The 14857-nt window shown below is 34.2% G+C and overlaps 1 protein-coding gene across 1 annotated transcript in view; it reads right to left on the bottom strand.

Annotated features, from left to right (window-relative positions):
- The window catches only part of LOC139483511 (ankyrin repeat domain-containing protein 17-like), an 81489-nt gene that overhangs the window by 3888 nt on the left and 62744 nt on the right, over nt 1–14857 (bottom strand). The window contains exons 9-16 of the mRNA XM_071267532.1: nt 10857–10910; nt 5469–7526; nt 4560–4931; nt 4210–4403; nt 3745–3936; nt 2184–2352; nt 1099–1394; nt 402–528 (exon numbers count right to left, since the gene is read on the bottom strand). Of these exons, the coding sequence (XP_071123633.1) occupies nt 402–528; nt 1099–1394; nt 2184–2352; nt 3745–3936; nt 4210–4403; nt 4560–4931; nt 5469–7526; nt 10857–10910 (3462 nt within the window). The remainder of the gene's footprint in view (nt 1–401; nt 529–1098; nt 1395–2183; nt 2353–3744; nt 3937–4209; nt 4404–4559; nt 4932–5468; nt 7527–10856; nt 10911–14857) is intronic.

Raw genomic sequence — 14857 nt, forward strand, 5'->3', positions numbered from 1 at the left:
ATCACTTGCTGTATTCAGAGGACTCCAGCCATCATTGTGACATAGATCTACATTAGGATTCTTCTCTAACAGTAACTTTACTATATCAGTGTGTCCTTTATCACTTGCTGTATTCAGAGGACTCCAGCCATTCTTGTTACATAGATCTACATTAGGATTCTTCTCTAACAGTAACTTTACTATATCAGTGTGTCCTTTAACACTTGCTGAATTCAGAGGACTCCAGCCATTCTTGTTACATAGATCTACATTAGGATTCTTCTCTAACAGTAACTTTACTATATCAGTGTGTCCTTTAGCACTTGCTGAATTCAGAGGACTCCAGCCATCATTGTGACATAGATCAACATTAGGATTCTTCTCTAACAGTAACTTTACTATATCAGTGTGTCCTTTAGCACTTGCTGAATTCAGAGGACTCCAGTCATTTTTGTTACATAGATCTACATTAGGATTCCTCTCTAACAGTAACTTTACTATATCAGTATGTCCTTTATCACTTGCTGAATTCAGAGGACTCCAGCCATTCTTGTGACATAGATCAACATTAGGATTCTTCTCTAACAGTAACTTTACTATATCAGTGTGTCCTTTATCACTTGCTGAATTCAGAGGACTCCAGCCATCATTGTGACATAGATCAACATTAGGATTCTTCTCTAACAGTAATTTTACTATATCAGTATGTCCTTTATCACTTGCTGAATTCAGAGGACTCCAGCCATCATTGTGACATAGATCAACATTAGGATTCTTCTCTAACAGTAACTTTACTATATCAGTGTGTCCTTTAGCACTTGCTGAATTCAGAGGACTCCAGCCATCATTGTGACATAGATCAACATTAGGATTCTTCTCTAACAGTAACTTTACTATATCAGTGTGTCCTTTATCACTTGCTGAATTCAGAGGACTCCAGCCATCATTGTGACATAGATCAACATTAGGATTCTTCTCTAACAGTAACTTTACTATATCAGTGTGTCCTTTATCACTTGCTGAATTCAGAGGACTCCAGCCATCATTGTGACATAGATCAACATTAGGATTCTTCTCTAACAGTAACTTTACTATATCAGTGTGTCCTTTAGCACTTGCTGAATTCAGAGGACTCCAGCCATCATTGTGACATAGATCAACATTAGGATTCTTCTCTAACAGTAACTTTACCATATCAGTGTGTCCTTTATCACATGCTGAATTCAGAGGACTCCAGCCATCATTGTTACATAGATCTACATTAGGATTCTTCTCTAACAGTAACTTTACTATATCAGTGTGTCCTTTAGCACTTGCTGAATTCAGAGGACTCCAGCCATCATTGTGACATAAATCAACATTAGGATTCTTCTCTAACAGTAACTTTACTATATCAGTGTGTCCTTTATCACTTGCTGAATTCAGAGGACTCCAGCCATCATTGTGACATAGATCAACATTAGGATTCTTCTCTAACAGTAACTTTACTATATCAGTGTGTCCTTTAGCACTTGCTGAATTCAGAGGACTCCAGCCATCATTGTGACATAGATCTACATTAGGATTCTTCTCTAACAGTAACTTTACTATATCAGTGTGTCCTTTATCACTTGCTGTATTCAGAGGACTCCAGCCATCATTGTGACATAGATCTACATTAGGATTCTTCTCTAACAGTATCTTTACTATATCAGTATGTCCTTTAGCACTTGCTGAATTTAGAGGACTCCAGCCATCATTATGACATAGATCAACATTAGGATTCTTCTCTAACAGTAACTTTACTATATCAGTGTGTCCTTTATCACTTGCTGTATTCAGAGGACTCCAGCCATTCTTGTTACATAGATCTACATTAGGATTCTTCTCTAACAGTAACTTTACTATATCAGTGTGTCCTTTTGCACTTGCTGAATTCAGAGGACTCCAGCCATCATTGTGACATAGATCAACATTAGGATTCTTCTCTAACAGTAACTTTACTATATCAGTGTGTCCTTTATCACTTGCTGTATTCAGAGGACTCCAGCCATTCTTGTTACATAGATCTACATTAGGATTCTTCTCTAACAGTAACTTTACTATATCAGTGTGTCCTTTATCACTTGCTGTATTCAGAGGACTCCAGCCATTCTTGTTACATAGATCTACATTAGGATTCTTCTCTAACAGTAACTTTACTATATCAGTGTGTCCTTTAGCACTTGCTGAATTCAGAGGACTCCAGTCATTCTTGTTACATAGATCTACATTAGGATTCTTCTCTAACAGTAACTTTACTATATCAGTTTGTCCTTTAGCACTTGCTGAATTCAGAGGACTCCAGCCATCATTGTGACATAGATCTACATTAGGATTCTTCTCTAACAGTAACTTTACTATATCAGTGTGTCCTTTAGCACTTGCTGAATTCAGAGGACTCCAGCCATCATTGTGACATAGATCAACATTAGGATTCTTCTCTAACAGTAACTTTACTATATCAGTGTGTCCTTTATCACTTGCTGAATTCAGAGGACTCCAGCCATCATTGTGACATAGATCAACATTAGGATTCTTCTCTAACAGTAACTTTACTATATCAGTGTGTCCTTTATCACTTGCTGAATTCAGAGGACTCCAGCCATCATTGTGACATAGATCAACATTAGGATTCTTCTCTAACAGTAACTTTACTATATCAGTGTGTCCTTTAGCACTTGCTGAATTCAGAGGACTCCAGCCATCATTGTGACATAGATCAACATTAGGATTCTTCTCTAACAGTAACTTTACCATATCAGTGTGTCCTTTATCACATGCTGAATTCAGAGGACTCCAGCCATCATTGTTACATAGATCTACATTAGGATTCTTCTCTAACAGTAACTTTACTATATCAGTGTGTCCTTTAGCACTTGCTGAATTCAGAGGACTCCAGCCATCATTGTGACATAGATCAACATTAGGATTCTTCTCTAACAGTAACTTTACTATATCAGTGTGTCCTTTATCACTTGCTGAATTCAGAGGACTCCAGCCATCATTGTGACATAGATCAACATTAGGATTCTTCTCTAACAGTAACTTTACTATATCAGTGTGTCCTTTAGCACTTGCTGAATTCAGAGGACTCCAGCCATCATTGTGACATAGATCTACATTAGGATTCTTCTCTAACAGTAACTTTACTATATCAGTGTGTCCTTTATCACTTGCTGTATTCAGAGGACTCCAGCCATCATTGTGACATAGATCTACATTAGGATTCTTCTCTAACAGTATCTTTACTATATCAGTATGTCCTTTAGCACTTGCTGAATTTAGAGGACTCCAGCCATCATTATGACATAGATCAACATTAGGATTCTTCTCTAACAGTAACTTTACTATATCAGTGTGTCCTTTATCACTTGCTGTATTCAGAGGACTCCAGCCATTCTTGTTACATAGATCTACATTAGGATTCTTCTCTAACAGTAACTTTACTATATCAGTGTGTCCTTTAGCACTTGCTGAATTCAGAGGACTCCAGCCATCATTGTGACATAGATCAACATTAGGATTCTTCTCTAACAGTAACTTTACTATATCAGTGTGTCCTTTATCACTTGCTGTATTCAGAGGACTCCAGCCATTCTTGTTACATAGATCTACATTAGGATTCTTCTCTAACAGTAACTTTACTATATCAGTGTGTCCTTTATCACTTGCTGTATTCAGAGGACTCCAGCCATTCTTGTTACATAGATCTACATTAGGATTCTTCTCTAACAGTAACTTTACTATATCAGTGTGTCCTTTAGCACTTGCTGAATTCAGAGGACTCCAGTCATTCTTGTTACATAGATCTACATTAGGATTCTTCTCTAACAGTAACTTTACTATATCAGTTTGTCCTTTAGCACTTGCTGAATTCAGAGGACTCCAGCCATCATTGTGACATAGATCAACATTAGGATTCTTCTCTAACAGTAACTTTACTATATCAGTGTGTCCTTTATCACTTGCTGAATTCAGAGGACTCCAGCCATCCTTGTTACATAGATCTACATTAGGATTCTTCTCTAACAGTAACTTTACTATATCAGTTTGTCCTTTAGCACTTGCTGAATTCAGAGGACTCCAGCCATCATTGTGACATAGATCTACATTAGGATTCTTCTCTAACAGTAACTTTACTATATCAGTATGTCCTTCGTCACTTGCTGAATTCAGAGGACTCCAGCCATCATTGTGACATAGATCTACATTAGGATTCTTCTCTAACAGTAACTTTACTATATCAGTGTGTCCGTTAGCACTTGCTAAATTCAGAGGACTCCAGCCATCCTTGTTACATAGATCTACATTAGGATTCTTCTCTAACAGTAACTTTACTATATCAGTTTGTCCTTTAGCACTTGCTGAATTCAGAGGACTCCAGCCATCATTGTGACATAGATCTACATTAGGATTCTTCTCTAACAGTAACTTTACTATATCAGTGTGTCCTTTAGCACTTGCTGAATTCAGAGGACTCCAGCCATCATTGTGACATAGATCAACATTAGGATTCTTCTCTAACAGTAACTTTACTATATCAGTGTGTCCTTTATCACTTGCTGAATTCAGAGGACTCCAGCCATTCTTGCTACATAGATCTACATTAGGATTCTTCTCTAACAGTAACTTTACTATATCAGTGTGTCCGTTAGCACTTGCTAAATTCAGAGGACTCCAGCCATCCTTGTTACATAGATCTACATTAGGATTCTTCTCTAACAGTACCTTTACTATATCAGTTTGTCCTTTACCACTTGCTGAATTCAGAGGACTCCACCCATTCTTGTTACATAGATCTACATTAGGATTCTTCTCTAACAGTAACTTTACTATATCAGTGTGTCCTTTAGCACTTGCTGATTTTAGAGGACTCCAGCCATCATTGTGACATAGATCAACATTAGGATTCTTCTCTAACAGTAACTTTACTATATCAGTATGTCCTTTATCACTTGCTGAATTCAGAGGACTCCAGCCATCATTGTGACATAGATCAACATTAGGATTCTTCTCTAACAGTAACTTTACTATATCAGTGTGTCCTTTATCACTTGCTGTATTCAGAGGACTCCAGCCATTCTTGTTACAAAAATCTACATTAATATTCTTCTCTAACAGTAACTTTACTATATCAGTGTGTCCTTTAGCACTTGCTGAATTCAGAGGACTCCAGCCATTCTTGTTACATAGATCTACATTAGGATTCTTCTCTAACAGTAACTTTACTATATCAGTGTGTCCTTTATCACTTGCTGAATTCAGAGGACTCCAGCCATTCTTGTGACATAGATCAACATTAGGATTCTTCTCTAACAGTAACTTTACTATATCAGTGTGTCCTTTAGCACTTGCTGAATTCAGAGGACTCCAGCCATCATTGTGACATAGATCTACATTAGGATTCTTCTCTAACAGTAACTTTACTATATCAGTGTGTCCTTTATCACTTGCTGTATTCAGAGGACTCCAGCCATCATTGTGACATAGATCAACATTAGGATTCTTCTCTAACAGTAACTTTACTATATCAGTGTGTCCTTTAACACTTGATAAATTCAGAGGATTCCAGCCATCATAGTCACATAGATCAACATTAGGATTCTTCTCTAACAGTAACTTTACTATATCAGTGTGTCCTTTAGCACTTGCTGTATTCAGAGGACTCCAGTCATTCTTGTTACATAGATCTACATTAGGATTCTTCTCTAACAGTAACTTTACTATATCAGTGTGTCCTTTAGCACTTGCTGAATTCAGAGGACTCCAGCCATTCTTGTTACATAGATCTACATTAGGATTCTTCTCTAACAGTAGCTGTACTATATCAGTGTGTCCTTTATCACTTGCTGTATTCAGAGGACTCCAGCCATTCTTGTTACATAGATCTACATTAGGATTCTTCTCTAACAGTAACTTTACTATTTCAATATGTCCTTCGTAACATGCTGAATTCAGAGTACTCCAGCCATCATTGTTACATAGATCTACATCAGGATTCTTCTCTAACAGTAACTTTACTATATCAGTGTGTACTTTATCACTTGCTGTATTCAGAGGACTCCAGCCATTATTGTGACATAGATCTACATTAGGATTCTTCTCTAACAGTAACTTTACTATTTCAGTATGTCCTTTCTGACTTGCCATGTACAGTCCAGTACTCCCATTATCTTTACTCTGATCCACATCTACATCATTATGTAGCAGCCATTCTACCATATCATGATAACCTTCATAACAAGCGTCTATTAGTGGAGTAGTACCTGATCCATACTCTTCTTTTGATCTCACTGTATCCTTGGTACTGGCTAATATTACTTGTTGTGATACATCTAGTTGTTGTAAGTACTGTAATAACTGTTGTCTGAATGATGATTCCTTCATATTATTGTTATCAAACACATCTGTCACCTTTCCTGCTGACCAGTCCTTTATCAACCTTTTAAAATATGATTCTAAATAATCATCTGGTATATCAATAATGAAGTCTATGTTACTGTTCAGCTCATCTGGTGATTTCTGCCAAATAAAACGTTCATGAAATAATTTACTATCACCATGATCTATCAAACATTCAATCATTTTCTGACCAAAGTAATGAGCAAGGAAGTCAAAAAGTTTATCATGTGCCGTTCTATAAGTACCATTCTGTTTACATATAAATGTACCATCTAGAGTGTCAAGTGCTTTCTTTAGTTTTGCCTTTGGTATACTGGTGAACTCACAAGCCTCACAAGTGTCTTCTATAACATGTCGCTGTTCATCCGTCATTTTACCCTGGAACCATTTCTCCTTTAGCTGATTATTAAAGAGAACACATAAAGCAAGACTACATATTTTATAGTTCCCTTCATCACTATGCTCACTTAACCTGTCTAATTCGTCTTTATAGACAATAAAAGGATTTCTGAAAAATTCTTTCACATCTGAACTTTTTTTTTCATGATATAAGTAGCATAAAAGTGGAAAAAAATCACTATTTTGTGATAAATCGTTAATATCTTTTACATTTGTACCAATATAGGTTTTTGCTATACTTAATTTCTCATCAGATGTAAGACATAATTCATCTGATACCAAGTTACATTCACAAGATTTAAAAGGTGTTAATACCTTAAACTTTTCATCCTTATAAACTTGTAACCTACAAGATACAATAATCTTACAAAAATTGTCTGCAACAATCTTGTTAATTACAGGTAACAGTTGTTTCCAGTTATTTATCTGTTGTTGGTTGGCAGTGTAATTTCCACAAATATCATCTACAATGAAGACTGTCTGTTTTCCAGGATGATAATAATCTCTTATGTCTGTTGGAGCATACACTGGTATTATTTTGTATCCTTCCTTCTGTAAAACAAGCGCTGTATGTCTACAGATAAAAGATTTCCCAACTCCTGCTGGGGCAGTTAAAGTCACACAACTGTTGTCCTGTACACATTCGATGACATAATCACTGGCTCTTGTAGACACAAACATCTTATCTTTCTTTTCCCAGTCTTCTATTTGTTCTTTTATCTGCTCTAAAAAATATATTTGTGTCTAATTGATCAATAAAATTTCAATTATTTTCAATTAATTTATTATGAGGGTAAGAGTGCCTCTTAATGTTAGGCTTCAAATGGTCATTTTCAGTCACCAATTGTGTCAAATTGGTTAACATATTACTGTGATTCTTCAAAATATCCTGATACTATATGTGGTATGTCAGAGGTCTTAAATAATAACCATTATCGTTATTTTTGTAAAAAAAATATTAACACGATTTGTCAATATCAGTCAAATTTTGTATAGTCTAATGGAAATTGTACACTTAAGGTTGACCCTCAATTATTATAACATTAAAGTTGCAAACAGAAGTAAAGAAAGATTTCTTGTCTTTGAAATACCTACACCACCGAAAGTAAAGACTAAGCTTTTGAAACTGATATCATACACATTATGACAATCACTGGAAGATTAAAATCGACTCAAAGTTGAGTGATTTAGAAAGTGACAAAATATCAGGTAAAGCACACATGGATAAAAATCATAGAAGCTCCAAAGAGCCTGCATCACCCATCTCATATCCTTTCCAGTTTAAACACAATAAGACACAATTTAAACAAGTGAATTTGTGATTTTCTGCTCCCTCATTGTATCCCCGGCCATTTAAAGTATACGTTAAACAGGAATTTATTGAGGAAAGGCATCACACCGTATATTTGACTTACAAAAACCCTGCGATCAAATTTCAGAAATCCTTATATTGTTGTTCCTCAGAAAATGTGATTAACATTTTCAGCTTCGCAGTTCTTTAGAAATTGCTAACAAAAGCACATAAGTTTCACTTGTGAAGCACATGAGATGCAAGTAAGAACTGTCTGCAAAATCAGATTGCTCACATGTGCAGTTTGGTAGTTCATATGTGCCCACAAAAATCTAAAATAATGCTCATATGTGCAATTTCAACATCCGGTGAGCTTTTATCATTCATGTTAGTTTTATGTTAGTTTTTTTGCATTCTTCTAACCATTCAAAACTTATAAACCAAGATCATTGCTCATATGAGCTTTTTCAAAATTACATGTTCAGTCATGTTCTTCCTGTAAATTCAAATAATCAAAGCATCAATTTGAAAGGAGATGGAGTTGAAAATATTTTGCCATATTTTTTGCAATTTGAAAATAATTGCATTGTTGGAATCTGATAAAACCAGTGTGGGTGTGGTTAATTATTTGTAAGTTATAATTTCTATTTCTTTATTTCAAATTTTGTATCAGATTCTGAAATATATTGCAATTTTAAGTCCTATATGGGAATATAGATGCAGGTTGCTTCAAAATAAGTACTACATGTATATAGATTATTCCCTTTTAAACTTTCTGAAATACAGTACTAATTAATCAAAAACATTCATTATGTACTAAACTTAATGCAAGTTCGTCCGTTAGTTTTATAATGAAATGCCATTCTTTGGTCTTTATCATGATTATTGTTTAAATAACAAAACAAAAGACACAATAATATGAAAATCATAAATAACTGACAATAATTTAAAAATAACACTTTTAACATGATTTTAAGATTTTCATTCAAATTCGAAAAATATTTCTATTTTGAAGCAGCCATTTTCTTATTATCATCATCTGGAAACCATAAGAAACCCAAATCAAATGAGTCGACTTGTATTCCCGTGTGCAACATGTGATCAATCCGATCAAATGCACATGTGGAACAAAAGCTCATATGAGCATTTGCACACGAAGTTTTAACATACAAATTAGGTTAGTTTCATATGTGCAATTTTTTGCTCACAAAAAGCTCACCTAATTTGCATGTTAAAAAACCTCATGTTCAATCATGTTAGTTTCTAGCGTGAGCATCTTATGTGCAACTTATTGCAACATGCAAGCACTTTTTGGTAAGGGATCACACATGACCATGTTTAAAATGATACATGTTAAGTTTACAGTAAACAGGAAGTTGTTAAGAGATGAATCTAAAAATGCATCACACTGACTTATATAAACCCTGAAATCTTATGATGTAGTTCCTGAGAAAGATGCGACAAATAACATTCATAGGACGGGTGGATGATATGACCAATGGACAGAGATAAAAATAGGATTATGGTGATTTCATCCATATTGACATATATGTTGAATTTGTGTTGCTGATTATTTTCTTATTAAAAATTTCACTTTATCAACTAAAGAGTGATAGCACAAAATGTGTTGCTGTTAACAGATCTGCTATTCAAAGTTTCAATGGAAATATACCAAATTCTAAGATGACATGCTTCTTTCGCTTTGTAAACAAACCCATGCTCTAAGTCCAATAAAATTTGTTTGCCCACATGCGTATATTGACTACTGCAGAACAATGAGTTCTATCAAATTGGTATTCATTTTATTAAGTTACTTAAAACACTTCAAACTCTTAAATAAAGAACATGTTGTTACTTATTCATTTATTATGACTGTAATGTGTTGCTTTCCGAAATTACATATTTGACCTAGATACGACACCGTATATGTTGGCTGTTCAAACTGCTCCCTCTGAAAAATCACAGTGCCAATCATTTGCTTCATTACAAACAAAAATAAAGGTTCATGGAAGAGCCTACACAAACGATCTACACATATACATGTCGGATATAGAAATTACCTTAATTTTCCCAATCAGAATCGAAATAATTGATACAAGCTATATGTTATTGTAGGTTTAACATGGGTATGCATTATATTCGTGTTATTTTAGCCCTCACTATCGCTCGGGCAAAAATAATCTATTTTAAAACATCAATAAAGTATAGCTTGCATCAATTATTTCTTAAATAAACATTTAAGAATAATAAAGCATACAAGGAGTGACCTGTTAATTTAAATTAAGCACGCATGAAATGGTGCCAAAATTGTATTTAATGTTGTAACATTCTAGACCTTTGACATTTATTAGCCCAAAAGTTTATTAGGATTTTCTTCACTGAATGGCGGAGGAAGACCTTAGGCCACATCAATACCTACAAAATATTATTTTACTCTTCCTCAGAGCACATGCAATTACTACTGGATTTCTTTGGGGTTTGTGTTGTCAGCTTTTATAGTGTGTTATGTAGTTTGGGGTTTTGATGTTTGTCTTCTCTTTGTTTTTGTTCTTTCCCATGGCATATTCAGATTATTTTTTTCATCTTATTGGTTTGAATATCACTTTAGTACATTTGCTTCTCTTCAATAAAGAAGTGTATTATAACGAAAATCTTGTTTGAACCAATTGACGGCAAAGAATTTCCAGAAGTTGCAAGAGAGCTGTCGGGTTTTTTTTAGTAAGAAGATGTCAACACTACATTTGTACATGAACTTTTAAAATACCTCTTATATTCCTTGGGATAACTTCTTCCTCTTCAGATTCTTTCTGGTACATTTCTAGAATAAGACCATAAGAGTACATGTATTTGAAAATATATACAAACTAGATGTGTCAAAGCGACACGAATGGTCCCGTCTCAAAAAGTTGAAAAATCTTCAATTTCAATAACACATGTGGACACAAACATGATCATCATGGTTTATCTCACATATAAAAATCATCTCAAAATTTGGAGGTCTATAGACAAAAAGTCCGTATGACTGTGATTTTCAACATTAATCAAAAACCAACGCCCGTAATTTCTGCAAAAATTACGGGAGCGGAAAGAAACTTAAACTTGATCTGTAACTCAACATGGTTAGTTCACATAACAAAATCATGAGTAATTCACATACAAAAAATCAGCCCAATATCTGAAAGCTGAAAGCTGAAAGCTGAAAGAAAAAAAATTCCATATAACTGTGATTTTCAACAATTTATCAAAGTCCATAGCCCGTAATTTCGGCAAAAATTGGCCAAGCGGAAGAAAACATTAACTTGATCTGTAACTCATCTCGGTTAACTCACATGTCAAATATCATCCCAATATCTGAAAGCGTTTGGAAAAAAATCTGTATCACTGTGATTTTCCTCAATTTATCAAAGATCAAAGCCCGTAATTTCGGCAAAAATTAGTGGAGCGGAACGGAACTTAAACTTCATCTGTAACTTATCATGGTTAACTCACATACTAAGAATCAGCCCAATGTCTCAAGGCCTTTTTAAAAAAAACCTCCGTATAATGGTTTGTTGCGGAATTTCGGAATGACGGAATTACGGAATTTCGGAATTTCGGACAAGGGTAAAACTATATGGCACCGACAACTTTAGGGCCATAAAACTAAAAGTAATCATTAGAAAGTTTCATGCAGGAGTCAAGAATACTATAAACATCAAGTAATTATGGCTTCAGTGAATATTGGTTATCAAATAAATATCGGGTTTATTCTGGAAACGCATAATTAAATTTTGAAAATGGAATTTAATACATGTTTGAAACAATTGATCCTTACAATAATTCAATACGCTAAATATAGTTTACCCATTGCTTATCATGCTTATAGCATATGATAAACTGACAAATTCATGAAAACTTAACATAAGTTCATCTAAACCTATTAGACAGGTTGTCTGACGAACGTGAACACCTGACAATCTGAATCAAATATAACGATGATATTAGATGAAGTATAAGAGAAAGAGTCCAAACCACACCAAAAGATCCCTTTCTGTCCATTTATACTGCTCACTTCGTCAACGTTTCATCATTTAGGCCAATAAATCAAAATGTTTGGGTAACTTTCACCCCGTATGTAGGAAATGTGATAATAAATGCGTATTAACTGAAGCATTGAAGCTGAATGAACTATCCATATTAATGATAAATTACTCCATCAAGGTTTCAGATAGTCCATACATAAAACTTAAATGTATCCCGCGATCCAGAGAGGGACATGAAATGGTTCACTCTCAGTGAAAAATCTGTTTTTACTGCTTCAAAAATAATTAAATTTACCTATAACTTTTTTAATTAATGAAGTATTACTTTCGAAAAATGTTTCTATTTTAGCATAATATAAGAACTCAGGAGAAAAAGTAAGAAAAATTTCCATAAAATACTGAGTATGGCTTTCTGTATGTTCTAATAGTTATCAAAAGTACCAGGATTAAAAAGCCAAATAAATACAAAGTTGAAGAGCATTGAGGATAAAAAATACCTATAAGTTGTGCCAAATATGGCTAAGGTAATCTACTCCTGAAGTAAGAAAATCCTTAGTTTTTCGAAAAATTTAAAGTTTTGTAAACAGAAAATTTATAAAATGACCATATAATTGATATTCATGTCAACACCAAAGTGCTGACTACTGGGCTGGTGATACCCTCGGGGACGAAACGTCCACCAGCAGTGGCATCGACCCAGTGGTGTAAATAGTTATCAAAAGTATCAGGATTATAATTTTATACGCCAGACATGCATTTCGTCTACATAAGACTCATCAGTGACGCTCAGAACAAAATAGTTAAAAAGCCAAATAAATACAAAGTTGAAGAGCATTGAGGATCAAAAATTCCTAAAAGTTGTGCCAAATATGGCTAAGGTAATCTACTCCTGGGGTAAGAAAATCCTTAGTTTTTTGAAAAATTTAAAGTTTTGTAAACAGAAAATTTATAAAATGACCATATAATTGATATTCATGTCAACACCAAAGTGCTGCATGACTACTGGGCTGGTGATACCCTCGGGGACGAAACGTCCACCAGCAGTGGCATCGACCCTGTGGTGTAAATAGTTATCAAAAGTACCAGGATTATAATTTTATACGCCAGACGCTAAATTGATGGTAGTCTAGAGTCCCATCTTAAGGCAATTGTCTCTCAATATGTGTTTTTTGATACACAATCTACTCAGAATATTTATGTTTTGCTACATTTCACTGAAATAGCGTGAACTTTTAAAAAATGAGAGAATATACAAAGTCAAAGGTGCAGGTGCAGCTTCTCATACCACCATTAATTACTGTTCCCCTATTAGTCTTAATTATATACATGTATATATAGTCAATTCCCAATTTTCATAAAATTGTGCAGAATTTATCTTTAATTCAAATAAAGAAATTCTTGGCATTAGTCAAATTTTATTCTGTCCAGTCCTAGAAAAAATTTCACATAATATTTTATTGCATACAAGATAATAACTATTACTGGAATTGACATCCTGTTTTCCCTGTAGACAAGCTTTAGTAACAATATAACCACAAGTTTCCAAATAATTCATAGAAAGAGCCTGTGTCTCTCACCTTGGTCTAGTGTGTATATTTAACAAAGGACACTCTCCAATATAGACCAAAATAGAATTCATGACAATAATCTGTTTTGTCGATCTTGTGTTGCTGATCATTTAGTCTACTTAGTCTCTTTCTATCTTCTCTCATTTCAGGGCAATCACTCCCATGAAGAGTGACAGTTTACAAACTACATACTAGGTAAAATTTGACTTGTTAGCATCAAGCAGATTTTGCCTAACTGATCATTTTGTGATTTAAAGATTTTAAGATAACCAACTGGTACTTGTGGCAAAGTTTGGTTAAATGTGGGCATGTGGGCCAGGTGAGCTAATACAAAAAGAGTGGTGCTTTAAAACACTCAAGATATATGTTTTATGATTTATATTTGTTTTTACTGCAAAGAAATGTTGCCTACAAAAGAGGGACGAAAGATACAAGACGGACAGTCAAACTCATAAATCAAAAATAAACTGACAACACCATGGCGTACTATGAATTGGTGGTATAACTTTAACAGAGAAATGTATTAAGGGTTCATGTTTTCAATCAATAGGTAATGTTTGGTGCTTTGTGACTGCTCCCTTCAATAAATTATAACAGCTTACTTTTTTCTTACATTATTTCTTTTTAAGGACTATAACATATGTTATAATATTGTAATTATTGTATTTATTTATGTTGGCCTGATTTGTATTGTGTGGCCTGATAGTTGTTTACAGAATAATTTTAGAATTGTGCAGTTTAGAAATCTCTGGAACAATTACAGAATGATTGGAACTTTCCAGAATGATTCTAATAAAAGATGCATTATATAAACTTCTACATTTTACTAGAAACTTCTGTTGTAACTTTCTAGGATGTTCCATTATAGACTGTTCTAGAATCTTCCATGACAAATATATATATATACAGACACTAAAGTTAAACTCACTCTAGGACTTACTCTTGGACTTAGACTTAGACATCGACAGACATTAGTATTCACTGCATTTGGATTGAAACTTTATTCTAAAAACAACATCACACTGGATTGTGACCGTAGTAGTGAACGTAATATTCAGATTGGATTCCGAAAAATATCCGGATACAGATAAAGATAAAGATTGGACTCATATTTTGACAGTTAAGTTGACAGTAATATTTGTGTAATACTTCTTGTAAACTTTTGTATAATAAAT

This window comes from Mytilus edulis, chromosome 7 (assembly GCF_963676685.1).
Source record: "Mytilus edulis chromosome 7, xbMytEdul2.2, whole genome shotgun sequence".
Taxonomy (NCBI): domain Eukaryota; kingdom Metazoa; phylum Mollusca; class Bivalvia; order Mytilida; family Mytilidae; genus Mytilus; species Mytilus edulis.